This window comes from Bos mutus, chromosome 7 (genome assembly GCF_027580195.1).
Source record: "Bos mutus isolate GX-2022 chromosome 7, NWIPB_WYAK_1.1, whole genome shotgun sequence".
Classification (NCBI taxonomy): Eukaryota; Metazoa; Chordata; class Mammalia; order Artiodactyla; family Bovidae; genus Bos; species Bos mutus.
The window spans coordinates 79927602-79943854 of record NC_091623.1 but is presented as its reverse complement, the minus strand read 5'-3'; the positions used below and the strand labels follow the sequence as shown (position 1 = coordinate 79943854).

The 16253-nt window shown below is 40.5% G+C and overlaps 1 protein-coding gene across 3 annotated transcripts; it reads left to right on the top strand.

Moving 5' to 3' along the window:
* Positions 1 to 401: 401 nt before the first annotated feature.
* Positions 402 to 15946, top strand: ZFP62 (ZFP62 zinc finger protein). Of its 3 annotated transcripts, XM_070374190.1 has the most exons (3): positions 446 to 466; positions 12244 to 12327; positions 12574 to 15946. In XM_070374190.1, the coding sequence occupies exon 3, from the start codon at positions 12687 to 12689 to the stop codon at positions 15288 to 15290; it is 2604 nt and encodes an 867-aa protein (XP_070230291.1). In that variant the 5' UTR covers positions 446 to 466; positions 12244 to 12327; positions 12574 to 12686; the 3' UTR covers positions 15291 to 15946. The 3 variants fall into 3 exon arrangements, with proteins under 3 accessions (XP_005907876.1, XP_070230291.1, XP_070230292.1); XM_005907814.3 differs by lacking the exon at positions 12244 to 12327 and having other exon boundaries at positions 402 to 466; XM_070374191.1 differs by lacking the exons at positions 446 to 466; positions 12244 to 12327 and adding an exon at positions 477 to 1139.
* The last annotated feature ends 307 nt before the right edge of the window (positions 15947 to 16253 follow it).

Sequence of the window (16253 nt, the reverse complement as noted above, 5' to 3'; positions counted from 1 at the left end):
ACCCCCTGTGTACTTGAACCGACTTAGCTTCAAGTACATAGGTTCTTAGGTGTTTTTTCTACCGAGTCAGACGTTTGCTTTATATTGTCCGCCCTACGCCGCAAGTTAAAAGTCCTAGAAAACTGTAATCTTCGTGGGTTCGTCCCCAACGCGCGCCACGATGAGCACTTCACATTAATTTATAAATTAAATATATATATGTTATAAATATATGTTATATATATATATATATATATATATATATATATATATATAACTGTAAAGGAACAAGTGCTCTCTAGCCGCGGATGCCTTCGCAGAGTGCCACTGGTCACGTGCCAGCAAAAAAGGCGCTATCATCGAGTCAGTCCTCCAGCCTCGTAGAGAGGACTCGGAAGTGCCCCAGAGCGGGCCTGGGTTTTTCCGGCCGGGCCGTCCGCGCTTTTGTCCCGCCGGCGGCCGGGCTCCCGCGGCGCCGCCACAACCAGTACGTGAGTCCGAGGCCGCCCGCGCTCCCGCCCTCGGCCCTAGCTTGCCACGCCCTTGCCTTCTTGGCCGGGTCTCGGCTATTCCTCGGATCTTGGGAGGGGTCGGGGAGGAAGCGCGCCCTCTCCCTACACACACCTTAGGAAGCGCATTGGGGAAGTAGAGGGGAGGGAAGACCTCGGGTCGGCCTAGAGGTGTAGGGTCCACCCCTGGAACATACCGGGTTCCTTGTGGGCCCCAACTTCGGCTGTCCGAGCGGGCCAGGGCTGGGTTGGGGCTGCCAGGTGTGTGGAGAAGGGCTGGGGCCCCCATACCCGTGTTTCTCAGCTCTTCGCTGCTGTCTCGGGCGAAAGGGGAACCCAGAAAATCAGCGCTTTAAAGAAAGCCCCCAGTTCTGCGCCCGTGGCAGTTAAGTTTGTCCCTGGGATTTGAGCGTGAATACGAGCTTTGGAAGGATCCCGAGGGGTCATGTTATTTGACCTCCCCGCCCCACACCTTTTTTGTTTTGTTTGGTGGGGCCGTTATGTTGAGAGACTACTGCCGCAGGTGTTGATCGAATCGCTGGGAGGCGCTGCCTGGCCTTCGCCCTAGGAGAGTTCACTTTTTGTACAGACGAGAGATCCGGGGAAGAGGCTGTTTGTTGCTGACTCTCACAATGAGAGGGAATTGACTAGGTAGGGAGAAATAGGTCGAGGAGGCTTCTAGGGAATCCAGGCGTGGGGATGTGAAAGAGGAATGGAAGGCTGGGGCTGGCTGTGCTGCTCCAAGACGTTTGGATTAGGAGGCCACAGGAGTGTTTCCTTTTTGAAAGCAGGAGGATATTTCCTTAAATAAGTTTTTGACTATGTAATGTATTCATATGGTTCAGATATTAAAAATGTGAAAAGATATCAATGAAAAGATCTCCCTCTGTTCAGCCATCTTTCTAGGCCCAATCCCTTTAGAAAACCAACCACATTTGATAGATAATTTGAGTGTATCCAGTTTCTTTATGCAAACATATTGGCAAATTTGAATGTACTTAGTCCCTCCTTTTTTCACACAGGTGGTAAGGTACTGTTCAAAATTCTGCACCTTGCTTCTTTTACTTAATCTGTGTTAGAGGTCATCAGAACACAAAGCTTTTTTCTTTCTTTCTTTCTTTCTTTAAATACAGCACTGCAGTATAGGAGTGGCATGGCCATTGTTTGAATGTTTTTGTTGTTGTTCAGTCACTCACTCTTGTCTGACTCTTTGTGACCCCATGGACTGCAGCACGCCAGGCTTCCCTATCCTTCACCATCTCTGGAGCATGCTCAAACTTATGGCCATTGAATCAGTGATGCCATCCAACCGTCTCATCCTCTGTCATCCTCTTCTCCTCCTGCCTTCAATCTTCCCCAGTATCAGGGTCTTTTTTAATGAGTTGGCTCTTTCCATCAGGTGGCCAAAGTATTAGAGCTTCAGCATCAGTCCTTCCAATGAATATTCAGGACTGATTTCCTTTAGGATTGACTGGTTTGATCTCCTCGAAGTGCAAGGGATTCTTAAGAGTTTTCTTCAACACCACGGTTCAAAAGTAGCAGTTCTTCTGCATTCAGCCTTCATGATCCAACTCTCACATCCACACATGACTACTGGAAAAACCATAGCTTTGACTAGACGTACCTTCGTAAGCAAAGTAATGTCTCTGCTTTTTAGTATGCTGTCTAGGTTTCTCATAGTTTTTCTTCCAAGGAGCCAATCATCATGGCTGCAGTCACCATCTGCAGTGATTTTGGAGCCCCCAAAATGAAGTGCGTCACTGTTTCCATTGTTTTCCCATCTATTTGCCATGAAGTGATGGGACTGGATGCCATGATCTTTGTTTTTTGAATGTTGAGTTTTAAGCCAGCTTTTTCACTCTCCTCTTTAACTTTCATCAAGAGACTCTTCAGTTCCTCTTTACTTTCTGCCATAAGGGTGGTGTCATCTGCATATCTGAGATTATTGGTATGTTTCCCAGCAATCTTGATTCCAGCTTCTGGTTTTTCTAGTCCAGTATTTCACATGATGTACTCTGCATAAAGTTAAATAAACAGGGTGACAATATACAGCCGTGACATGTTCCTTTCCCATTTTTGAACCAGTCCTTTGTTCCATGTCCGGTTCTAACTTGCTTCTTGACCTGCATACAGAATTCTCAGGAGGCAGGTCAGGTGGTCTGCTTTTCCCATCTCTTGAAGAATTTTCCACAGTTTGTTGTGATCCACACAGTCAAAGGCTTTAGCATAGTCAAAGGCACATAGCATAGTGAAGCAGAAGTAGATGTTTTTCTGGAATTCCCTTTTTCTATGATCTAATAGATGTTGGCAGTTTGATCTCTGGTTCCTCTGCCTTTTTTAAATCGAGCTTGAACATCCGGAAGTTCTCAGTTCACGCACTGTTGAAGTCTAACTTTGAGGATTTTGAACATTACTTTGCTAGCATGTGAAATGAGTGCAGTTGTGCGGTAGTTTGAACATTCTTTGTCATTGCCTTTCTTTGGGATTGGAATGAAAACTGACCTTTTCCAGTCCTGTGGCTTTGGATGTTTTGGATGTACCATCATTTTATAAGATCTAGTAAGGCCATTTGGGTTGTTTCCAGTTTCTTTGTTAACTTCAAACTACGGAACACCCAGTGACTTTGTCCCAGGGCATATCTGAGCAAGAATTTTTAAAGAAGGGATTGACATGTCATACAGTGTTTGAAGAACAAATTAAACCAAGTAGCTTTTCTCTCCTGATACTTGTGTTTATGATACTTAGCCTTACAGTAGCCCAAACAACTGTCTATTAATGACACTCTTCAAGCCAGTCTTGCCCCTTTAGCTTCAGAAAATCTCTCAGTCCCCCTTTCAAAATCTCCTTTGCTTACCTTATTCCTTAGGATGACTAGGATTTTCTTCCCCATTACTAGGTATGAGAATGATCTATTTCATTTTTTACTTTAAGGAAATAATCACCCTTAATCATAAGGATTAAGCAGTAGAACCAACTTTTGTTAACCATCTACAATTCCAATACTTACAAACTAAATGCAATAACTAAAGCAGAAACCATACTTTCTTCCCATCTGCATAACACTTTTCTCACACACTCCTTAGTCTCATCTTTCATTTGTCCTATCCTTTCACTTCTTCCGAGACTGTAAGCATTTTGTGCTCATATTCGCTCTTATTTTCTCTTTTTCTTTCTTTTTTTGGTCACTTTCAAGTCCAGTATAATATCCAACAACTTAAGACACAGAATCTAGATGGTAGATTGATTTGTGGAATATGGTTGGTACTCTGAAAATCCTCAGTAGCTGCAGATGTGTTGTACCTGTTGCTTGTTGAAGTCTGTTGTTAAGGCAGGAATTTTCAGCCAGAGTAAGCCACAATTCCTCTCTTCTGAGTTGTCTAATCTCTTGAGAAGTGGCTCCTGACTTTACTGGGCAGGGATAGCAAAAATTAAGGACAGATTCTTACTCTCTGCATGAGCTTTTCCAGGCATTGGTGGTAGAACATGAATAATGTGAAGCACAGAAGTGCCCAGATGTTGTGGGTCCTATGTAATTTAGAAGGAGTGGATGTCTTACTATTGCTTAAACTTTTAACTTATATAAGTAGGCTATATGGATAGAACTAGTTTTCTCTCTGTTGAGAACTGATTAGAGAGGAGTTCCCTTTTAGCCTTGAGAACTTTTAAGAAATTAAACCCATCTGGCCCTCTTTCTGTGTAGGAATTGTGATTTTGAAGTGATTCCTTTCTTGTGTCATAGGGGACACATGAGCTAGCCACCACATCAGTATTGATTGGATTATAATAATCTTCCAGACTCTAGTACTCAGTTCTCTCTCCTCCTCAATCCATTCTCCCATTGCAACTAGAATGAGTAATCTTTCTTTTAATTTTATATTATGAAAAAGTGTAAACATAATAGGAAAGTAGAATAGTATAATGAACTTGGTATATCCATCATTCAGATTCAACAATTATTAGGATTCTGCTATATTTTTTTCCTTTTTCCCGTTTTATTTTTCTTTGTTGAAGTATTTTAAAGGAAATTCCAGACATTATGGCATTTCACCTAGCATAGTCTTTAAAAAAACAAAAAACAAAAAACACTTCAAATGTAGCCAAAATGCCATTATCTCACACCATCCTAAATTAATTCTGATTCCTTGATTTTGTCTAGCAGGAATTGGCAGACTTCTGGATCTCTGATCTGTTTTTATATGGTCTGCAAGCAGAGAATGGTTTTTACATTTTAAAAGAAATGCTTAAAAGCAAGCCAAAAAGAAAAACAAGTGATAGAATTGTATGTGCCCCACAAAGCCTAAAATGTTTCCTATCTAGCCCCTTTAACCTCCTGATTTGATAGAATAAGTGATCTTCCAAAATGCATATCTGAGTTTTCCACTCCACCTAAAACTCCTCTGAATCAAGCCTGGACTCCTTAGTATGATGGGCAGACCCTGCTGCAGCCCTTATTTTTGCCCACCTATGCAGTTGTGCCTGCCATCGTGTGTTTCATATGTCCAGGGCATGGTGAACACCAACCCTTTGCATCTGCTCTTCTGTCTGCTGGAACTAGCCCTTTCTTCCTGAAACTTTTCTTAGTTCTTTGAAGCAGAGTATGTCCCTTCCCCTTCTTCCCTCATCCATGCTTTTTGTCTGCCATTATTATCATATGTTGGTTATATTCCTGCTAGACTCTTCTACTAGTTTGCAAGTCTCCTAGTACTATCATTATGTTTTTGAGCTTTTCTGCTTGTGTTTTTGACTGACCTTTTCTTAGTCATCAATTTTCTTTAGTCAATTCATAATACGAATTCCATTGCTGACCATCTGCTTTCAGTGAAGATGCACATGTATATTGCCCTGTTTTGATTTCAGTCATTAAGAGGACTGGGTGGACTACATCAGATGATAGGAAAATCTGCTTCTCCCCAAACAGAGGAGGTTAAGCAGGGCTAGAACAGGGAGACTCCTGGAGTCTGCCTAGGCCAGAGGTGTAAACAGTGAAGTACTTACAATTTCACACAGACCAGGCCAGGCCACAGCCAATCAAACAAGGAATCCCAGAGGACATGAAGGGAATTGAGAATTAGCCTATCAGAGGGGAAAGGGTCCAACCATCTGGGCCAAGGATTCTAAGTGTGGTGTCAGCAAGGGGTGAATTAGTATGGCCCCAGCAAGTTGCTCCAGCTGGTGAGATGCAGAAGGCTTCAAGCACCACACTACTGCTGCTGCTGCTTCACTTCAGTCGTGTCCAACTCTGTGCGACCCCATAGTCGGCAGCCCACCAGGCTCTCCCGTCCCTGGGATTCTCCAGGCAAGAACACTGGAGTGGATTGCCATTTCCTTCTCCAATGCATGGAAGTGAAAAGTGAAAGTGAAGTCGCTCAGTCGTGTCCGACTCTTAGTGACCCCGTGGACTGCAGCCCACCAGGCTCCTCCATCCATGGGATTTTCCAGGCAAGAGTACTGGAGTGGGGTGTCATTGCCTTCTCCACAAGTACCACACTAGATAGCCTTTAAACACTTATTGGGGAGGGCTCACATGTGCATTTTACAAAATTCTTGATAGTGTTGGAAGAAAAATTGCACAGGGTTAAGAATGAAGGTAGGGAGACTATGGCAGAAGTTTGGAAGGGAATTTAGGAGGGCTTAAACTATATTCTTGGCAGTGGGAATGGAGTTGGGGTTGAGAACTGTATAGGTGGTCTTAAATGGTCTTTTGGATGTGGAGTGGTGAGGGAAAGGGGAGAGCCCACTTCTGATTTATTCAGAAGAAAAGATGGGTGGATATGAGACTATAATTGAAGAAGGGGTCTGGGCCAGAGATGAGGCTCTGCAAGACAGCTTATAGGAGCCACACATATAGATGGGACTGCCTAGGAAGATTATGTAGAGTCAGAAGAGGAAAGGTTTCAGATGGAACAGGGGGCCAGAACATCCAAGGGTCAGCAAACTCAGGAGTCAGCACCTGGTCCTGAAGAAGCTAATGCAGCATGGCCTGAGTGGAATAAATCAGATTGAATAGATGTGGCATGTGGGGAGATGGGACTTGAAGACCACTTTTTCAATATGCAACTGTGGACAGGAGGCAGGATGGCAAAAGCAGTATCTGAAGGGGAAGGAATAGTTGAGACAATTTTAAATTTACACTTTAACATTTTTTTCATTGGGAAGATCCCCTGGAGAAGAAATGGCAACCCAATCCAGTATTCTTACCTGGAAAAATTCCATAGACAGAGAAGCCTGGCAGGCTGTTGTCTATGGAGTCACAAAGAGTCAGACACGAGTGAGCGCGCACACACACACACAAACTTTTTATTGGGAATAATTTCCCATATACAGAAAATTTTCAATAATAATGCAGCAGAAACAACATTTTAAATCAGCTGTATTCCAATAAAAATTTTTAAAAGATAATAAAAAATCCTAATAATTATCACATTTTTAATATAAATAAATTTAAAACATAAAAAATAGTGAAAAAAATACCCTTTATTCATTCACCTGTGGTTAACTTTTTACTTCATTTTATCTTCTTTCTCTTACTGTTTCATGCATATCTATCTATTTTTCTAAACCATTTGAGGGTTACTTACACATCACGGCCCTTTATCCATAACACTTCAGTATGTATTTATAGGGATATTCTCTTGCATAACTACATTGCAGTTGTCAGCTTCAGTAAACTTAAAGTTATTAATGACTTTTGCCTGACTTACCATACATATTCCAGTTCCATCTGTTGACACAGTTATTTTTTATAACAGCCTTTACCTGCAGTACAGATCCAGTTGATAGCACGTATTGAATTTAGTGGTCAAATCTCTTCAGCCTGCTTTAATGTGAAGCATTTCTGTAGCTTTTGTATTTTATGACAATGATACTTTTGAAAAATATAAATACCTTTTAGTAGAATGTTCTTTTTTGGGATTTATTTGATCTGCCTGATATTTATTTTTCAGTTCAGGTAATACATTCTGTAGGTGATGTGTCCTTCTCAGGGTGTCACTTCTAGAGTCACATGATGTTTATCTGCCCCCATTGGTGATACTAATTTAAGATGACCAGCCAAGCCATGGTTTAATCTCTTCACTATGTGATTACTATTTTTTCCTTTGCAGTCTGTGAAGGAGTATTTTAAGACCTTGCATATATACTGCTTCTCGTGAGAATTCCCCTAGACTTAGAATCCCTTGATAATTCTCCCCTGATCCAGTCTTTACTCTGATAGTTGCAGAATGCTGATTTTTTTTTTTCTTCCAACTCTATTCCCTCCACATTTACCAACCAGCCCTGGCATTCTCCTCTAAACAGGAGGCCTCCCTTTCTCCCATTTGTACCTGTATGAACTCATGTAATTCTATTTACAGTGGTTTATAATTCTTGATGTAATGGCTATGAAGCGTAAATTCAGTGTTGAAGCTGGCTCTTGTGGTCTTGTCATATGCCCACATCATCTTTTTGTCATTGTTGAGCATTTTTTTATTTGCTGTCATAACGATGTCTCAGCTCATCTTATACCTATCCTGGCCCCAGCCTGGAATCCTCCAGGTTCATTTTAGTAGATAATGGTAGTAGAGTCCAAGAACAAGGTGCTGTATTGTGCTCATTAACTCAGATATTTTTGATTCTTAGCTTTTCAGCAAACAAAACTAGCGAATATATGTACATTTACACACATATACATACAAATATTGGAGAAAGAAATGGCAACCCACTCCAGTATCCTTGCCTGGAAAATCCCATGGGCAGAAGAACCTGGTGGGCTACAGTCCATGGGGTCTCAAGAGTCAGATATGACTTATTGACTACACCACCACCACCACATACAAATATACATACATATGAATGTACATTTATATAATGTGCACATTTGTATATAATTTAGAAATCATAAGTTCACAGTAATACCTCTGATTTGTCCCCACAGGGTCTTTCTTGTCTTCTCCTATTCCATATTATTATGTTCCTTCTTCCTCTAGGAGAGCTCTGGCTCCCAACTAAATCAACACATTTACTCAGTCTAGTAATAGATCTAAAACTGTTTCTGAATTGCTTTGCCTATAACACTACAGGAAACAAACCTTCCCAAACTAGTTAAGTTGTTTGCAGCTCTTTCCCACTGCTCACTCCAGCCTTCCCCAAACTGAGAGTATGTGTTACAAAGTTACATATTATGTACCCAAGTGACATGCGTTAGTTCTTCCTTTTTTTTTGTTTAGGTCTTATATTTACCATATTCATGTAAAACACAAATGAGTTCATTGGTTCCCATTCACTTTATAGTTTAATGGCTTTCCCCCTTTCCCAGTCTTATTGATGTCATTTTATTTTTTGAATCTGCAAAACATTATCATGCTTCCATGAGTAAAAGCTATACAGAAAGCTGTAATCAGAGTGTTTCTTTCCCCTCTCTCTTCTGTTCTGTTCCCTGACTCTATACCTTATAGGAAACAGCCTTCACTGTTTTGTGGATTTTCTCATTACTAAAAAGATAACAGTTATATGCTTGTTATTTTTTATTTTCCTTCTTACATAAGATGTAGCATATATGCTCTCTTTTGCTTTACAGCATATCCTGGAAATTGCTCCCTAACAATCTATAGAAATGTTCCTCTTCTTTTTAGTACTCCATTGTGTATATGTGCCATATACACCAGTTTTCTATGCTTGGACATGTAGATGATTTTCTAGATTTTGTAATTAAAAATAATGCTACAATGAATAACTTCGTGCACATATGCTTTTGTATTGTTGGAAGTGTATCTTCAGTGTAAATTCCTAGATGGGATTTCTGGATTGGAGTATAATGCATACATAGTTGTGTAGGTATTGGCAAATTTCCTTCAACAGAGGTTATGCCAATTTGCATTCTCAGTAATGTATGAGACTATCTCCACAGCCTCACCCAAAGAGTATATTTTTAAGCTTTTGAATATTTGCCAATCTAACATGTGAGAAAGGGGATCTTAGTATAGTTCTCATTTGCATTTCTCTTATTATGAGTGAAATTGAAAACATGTTTAAGGACCACTTTAGTATTTCTTTATATGAATTGTTTGTTCATGTTCTTTACTCATTTTCTGTAGGATTTTTAGTCTCTTTAACTTTAAAACATTGTATATTAGAGATATTAGCCTTTATATATATGTTGCAGATATTTTCTTCTACTTTGTCATTTATTTTTTTTGGGTTTTGCTAATGGTATTTTTTGCCATGCAAGTTTACTTTTATTTCTATGTAATCAGCTTTGTTAATCTTTTATTGCATCTGGGTCATAAAAAACTTCTTCTGTACTCAGGTTATAGAGGCATTCACCCATGTTTTCTTCTGGTGTCACTTTTTATTTTTTTTAGTGTCACTTTTTAATATTTAGAGTTCTGCTACATTTGGAGAGGGCTTCCCTGATAGCTCAGTTGGTGAAGAATCTGCCTACAATGCTGGAGACCCTAGTTTGATTTGCGGGTCAGGAAGATCGTCTGGAGAAGGGATTGGCTACCCACTCCAGTATTCTTGGGCTTCCCTTGTGGCTTAGCTGGTAAAGAATCTGCGTGCAATGCAGGAGACCTGGGTTTGATCCCTGGGTTGAGAAGATCCCCTGGAAAAGGGATAGGCTACCCACTCCAGTTTTCTGGCCTGGAGAATTCCATGGACTGTATAGTCCATGGGGTCGCAGAGAGTTGGACATGACTGAACAACTTTCACTTCACTTCACTTACATTTAGAGTTTATTCCTGTGAATGATGTAAAGAATGGATCTACTTCCAACACTATTAAAGAGACCATTTTTGCTTCATTAATTTGAAATACCACCTTTATCGTATACTTGATTCTGTGTATAATTGGAACTATTCTGGATTTTTATTCTATTCTGTTTTTTTATATACCAGTACCACACTGTTTGGGCTTCCCTGTTTGGCTGTTTGGTTCAGACAGTAGAGAATCCATCTGCAATGCAGCAGACCCAGGTTTGATCCCTTAGTCAGGAAGATCCCCTGGAGAAGGGAATGGCTACCCACTCCAGTATCCTTGCCTAGAGAATTCTGTGGACAGAAAAGCTTGGTGGGCTACAGTTCATGGGCTTGCAAAGAGTCAGACACAACTGAGCAACTAACACTTTCACTTTTCACCACACTATTTTAGTTATAACAGCCTTTGGAATATTTAAATAGTATGAGTAGTTCTCCTGCCTTACAGTTTTTCTTTTTCTCTTTTTCCACCCTGACAAATTTTGTGTTTCCCTGGCAATTTCAGGGGATTTGATTTTGTGTTGTAGAAAGTTGAACATCTTTCTCTTCTCAGAGCTGAGGGTGAGTAGAGGTGGAGGGCCCCAGATCAAAGGGAATGGGTGGAGCAGTGTCCCTCATGTGATAGGAGCAGGATTCAGAGCACAGATAAAAGGTGTGTTGCTATTGATGGTCTGGATTTCCAGTGACCACTCAGTAGCCCTCACATTTTAAATGGCATGACTGCTCTGCCCAAGGTTGTAAAGAAAGGGAGCATGGAACTACAGTTGTGCCACCATTCTTCAGTGACTTCTAATGATCTCTTACCTGATATTACTTAATAGTCATTTTGTGAAGCCTTCTCAGATGAACTACCTTTTCATCTTCATTTTTTTAAATGTCTACCAAGTGATTCTTTATTTTAGCTTCCTGGTGATATTCTGAGTTCCTAGCTCCTCCTGTTCTATAAATGTTAATTCAGAGTACATTATTCACTCCTGTAAGCATAAATTGGATCATGAGTGCAGGTGTTTATATGTGTCCACTCCAGAGTATATATCTTACTTTTCTTTTATTGCCTCTGCTTTCTTATCACATGTTCACATAGAGTTTCTAAGTAGAATTACAGAGTACTGACCAAGGTGGGGGTCTGATGCCCAGGTAAGAGGGAGGTCTGAATTTTAACTATGTCTAATTACAAATGTCTAATTGTCTAAGGTTGGGAGACAACTAAGTTAGAACTGTTGCTTCTGTTCTCAAGAGTCAGCCTTCTAGCAGGTGCGTGCTGACAGAGTGCCAGCTGTGTGTAGAGTGCCTTCAAGGGAATAAGGAGTCATTGCCTGGGCCTTAAAATCTGCTTTGAGAAAGAGTTTGTCTTTCCTGAGTCCTGTGGTTTATCCCCGGGTTCCAACCCTGATCCAATAACCTGATCTTGATTAAATAATGAATTAGGTGCTATAGCATATAGCACGTGACTGGCAATTAACCAAGTGACTGACAGTGTTCTCCATACCTTATGTATGTTATTTAATACATCAGTTCTATTGCCCTCATTTTACAGATGAGGAAACTGGCATAAAGAGCTTAAGTAGCTTTTTTGGGGCTCATACAGCTAGGTATTTATGCCTAGGCAGTATCATTTCCTTTGCTTGACAGTTTGTATTTTAGCTTCTGATCTTTGATATGCTCTGACTGCAGTTAGCCTGTTCATAAAGTGGGAATGAATGAATCTGCCTGGCAAGCCAGAATGTGTTCTTCCATGTAGAGTTCTTCCCTGACTAAACCACTCTCCAGGGTCAATGTTTTCTTGGAGAGGAAATCCAGGAGGCTATACCAACAACAGGCATCTGCAGCTTGTTTTCTTTCTCATCTCTGACATGACTGTCCTCATGATTTCATAACCAACTCCCCATTACCTCCACTCATGTACTGATTTCTCCTTTAGTTTTGCCAACCCTCTGCTGATTATGACTTCTTAGCTTTTGTCTTATTAATCTTTCTGTCTCCTGTTCTTCAGAGACTCGTTCAACCCTCTGTTTGCTTTTCAGAGACTAGGTGGCATTTTTCAACAAATGGTCAATGTTGCCCTTGATTCTGTGCATCACTCCAATCCATTTCAACTTGCCATCATGGTAAGCTATTATGCAGGAATAGAAAACATCCCTGTTCCATTGGCAACCCAGGGCTTTAGCATTTTAACATTATTCCACAGGGGCAGAAATGTCGGCATGTCCATGATTGTATCCCTAGCCATTAAAAATGGTACCTATCACACCATATGTGGTCAGTAAACATTTGTGGAGTAAATGAGTGAATTTGGATATTAATTCCTTCAGTTTTTCTAAAGTGAAGGTATCATTTTCATTTTCTTGGTTTAGTGTCACATTTGAAGACGAGGGGCACTGAGGATGAGGAATCAACTGAAAAGTATGAAAATATTCGAAATGCAGAATCTGTGTGGCCAAAAGTGGAAGGTCTTCACAAGGATCATATGCAGGAGTCTAAGGTTGGTGAAACTTGTGATTGGGATAGCAAGGTAGAAAATCAGATGGACAAGCCTGAGGGAAAAAGAATGAAGGAAGACAAAAGTGGCTTCAGGGAAAAGATTGGCAAAGCCAGGAATACAGCAAATATAAAGACAGAACAGGAAGATGAGGCATCTGAGAAAAGCTTACATCTGAGCTCAAAATATGTTACACACCAGACTGTCCCTATAGAACAGAAAAACAGTGAACAAGTCAAATGTGTGGAGAGCATTAATGGAAACTCTCATCCCAGTCTACAGCAAAAAGCCAGTGCTGTTAAGAAATCACATAAATGTGATGACTGTGGGAAATCCTTCAAATATAATTCCCGACTTGTTCAACATAAAATTATGCACACTGGTGAAAAACGCTATGAGTGCGATGACTGTGGAGGGACTTTCCGGAGCAGCTCAAGCCTTCGAGTCCACAAGAGGATCCATACTGGGGAGAAGCCGTACAAGTGTGAGGAATGTGGGAAAGCCTACATGTCCTATTCCAGCCTTATAAACCACAAAAGCACCCATTCTGGAGAAAAGAACTGTAAGTGTGATGAGTGTGGAAAATCCTTCAATTATAGCTCAGTTTTGGATCAGCATAAGAGAATTCACACTGGGGAGAAGCCCTATGAGTGTGGTGAGTGTGGGAAGGCCTTCAGGAACAGCTCTGGCCTTAGAGTCCACAAAAGGATCCACACAGGTGAGAAGCCCTATGAATGTGACATCTGTGGGAAAACCTTCAGTAATAGCTCTGGCCTTAGAGTCCACAAAAGGATTCATACAGGGGAGAAACCCTATGAATGTGATGAGTGTGGGAAGGCCTTCATTACCTGCAGAACACTTCTAAATCATAAAAGCATCCACTTTGGAGATAAACCTTATAAATGTGATGAATGTGAAAAATCATTTAATTATAGTTCTCTCCTCATTCAACATAAAGTTATCCACACTGGAGAGAAACCTTATGAATGTGATGAATGTGGGAAGGCTTTCAGGAATAGTTCAGGCCTTATTGTGCATAAAAGGATCCACACAGGAGAGAAACCTTACAAATGTGATGTCTGTGGCAAAGCATTCAGCTATAGCTCAGGCCTGGCAGTCCATAAAAGCATTCACCCTGGGAAGAAAGCCCATGAATGTAAGGAGTGTGGAAAATCATTCAGCTATAACTCACTTCTTCTTCAACACAGAACAATTCACACTGGAGAGAGACCTTATGTATGTGATGTCTGTGGAAAAACTTTCAGAAACAATTCAGGACTCAAAGTCCACAGGCGACTCCATACTGGGGAAAAACCATATAAGTGTGATGTGTGTGGAAAAGCCTATATCTCACGCTCTAGCCTTAAAAACCACAAAGGAATCCATCTTGGGGAGAAGCCCTATAAATGTAGTTATTGTGAAAAATCCTTCAATTACAGCTCTGCCCTTGAACAACATAAAAGGATTCATACAAGGGAGAAACCCTTTGGGTGTGATGAGTGTGGAAAAGCCTTCAGAAATAATTCAGGCCTTAAAGTCCATAAACGAATCCACACTGGGGAGAGACCTTACAAATGTGAAGAATGTGGGAAGGCCTACATCTCACTTTCAAGCCTTATAAATCATAAAAGTGTACACCCTGGGGAAAAGCCCTATAAGTGTGATGAGTGTGAGAAAGCCTTTATCACATACCGAACCCTTATAAATCACAAAAAAATTCATCTTGGGGAGAAGCCCTACAAATGCGATGTGTGTGAGAAATCTTTTAACTACACCTCACTTCTTTCTCAACACAGAAGGGTCCACACTAGAGAGAAACCTTATGAATGTGACAGATGTGAAAAGGTCTTCAGAAACAACTCGAGCCTTAAAGTGCATAAAAGAATTCATACTGGTGAGAAGCCCTATAAATGTGATGTGTGTGGAAAAGCCTACATCTCACACTCAAGCCTTATCAACCATAAAAGTACCCACCCTGGCAAGACCCCCTACACATGTGATGAATGTGGGAAAGCTTTTTTCTCAAACAGAACTCTTATAAGCCATAAAAGAGTCCATCTTGGGGAGAAACCCTTCAAATGTGTTGAATGTGGGAAGTCTTTCAGTTATAGCTCACTCCTTTCCCAACACAAGAGGATTCATACGGGGGAAAAACCCTATGTATGTGATGGCTGTGGGAAGGCATTCAGGAACAGCTCAGGCCTCACAGTACATAAAAGGATACACACAGGTGAGAAACCCTATGGATGTGATGAGTGTGGGAAAGCATACATCTCACACTCGAGTCTTATCAACCATAAAAGTGTCCATAGCGGGCAGCAGCCCTATAATTGTGAGTGTGGGAAATCCTTCAATTATAGATCAGTCCTTGACCAACACAAAAGGATCCACACTGGAAAGAAGCTATACCAATGTAACGAGTGTGGGAAGGCTTTCAATATCAGATCAAATCTCACCAAGCATAAAAGAATCCATACTGGAGGGGAATATTTAAGTGTGACAAATATGGGAAGTCATAGTGGCACATCACAGAAGAGAACTCATGAGGGAGGGAATGCTCTGGATGGGACCAGGATGAGCATGTCTCTGTAGGAGGCAGAGTTTACCAAGTATCAGGGAATGCAAATGGAAGAAAAACTTTATAAAGAGTATTTGAGGTCCTTGTTCATGGCTTATAATTTACTCAGTATAAATGAAACCATGAGTAATTTCTTTTCTCTGTGATTTTCAGTCATAGCCAGCAAGGAAGGTCCCAGTGTTGAAGTAGGTGAGCCCTTATGGAATATAAAATATTTAGTTCATGCTGGGAATAAAACCCATCAAAGTGATGGAGTATGAAAAAAGCCTTCAAAATAAGTAGACATTTCTGGACTTAAGAAATACAGATGAGAAAAAGACTTCATTTAGAAGTCACATAGTCACCAACAGAAAGTTCATATATGGGTAAATTGTCTGAGTAGAAATGTAGGAAATTCAGGAATAGCTTTGAATTCCAGTTATCTGTTGGTCAGTGGACAAGATCCAAGAAGGACCTCCAATAGGCTAATTCAGGGAAAGGAAACAGGCTTCAGGGAATATAAATTAATATAGTAGTGGTCATGAAGAATAACTTTGATATAACTGATTTGGGGGAGTGATGGCAACTTGTGAAAATGTGGATTTCATTGTAGGAAATGTAAAAAGTATAGACTTATAAATCTTACAGAAAATAGGAGAAAGTCACTCAAATAAATTCAAGTTGAATGGACTATACTGTTGTAATGTGATATACACTATTGAATGGATGAAACTTAAAAAATTTTCAAATAAACACCCTTAATGAATCATGAATGTGTGATAAGTGAAAATATCACACACACATTATGCTACAAATGAAGGGTTCTACCATGGACAGAAATTTAGCACATTTAATAACTAATGGAACACATCCTCAACATGCAGAAAGAATTGATTCAGGGATTCCTATGAATAGGAATTCTGAGCAGGAGGGCATTTCATTGCAGGACCTGAAAAGCTAAGTAGCTACCTGTTATTAGGGGATAGGAGAAAATTCCT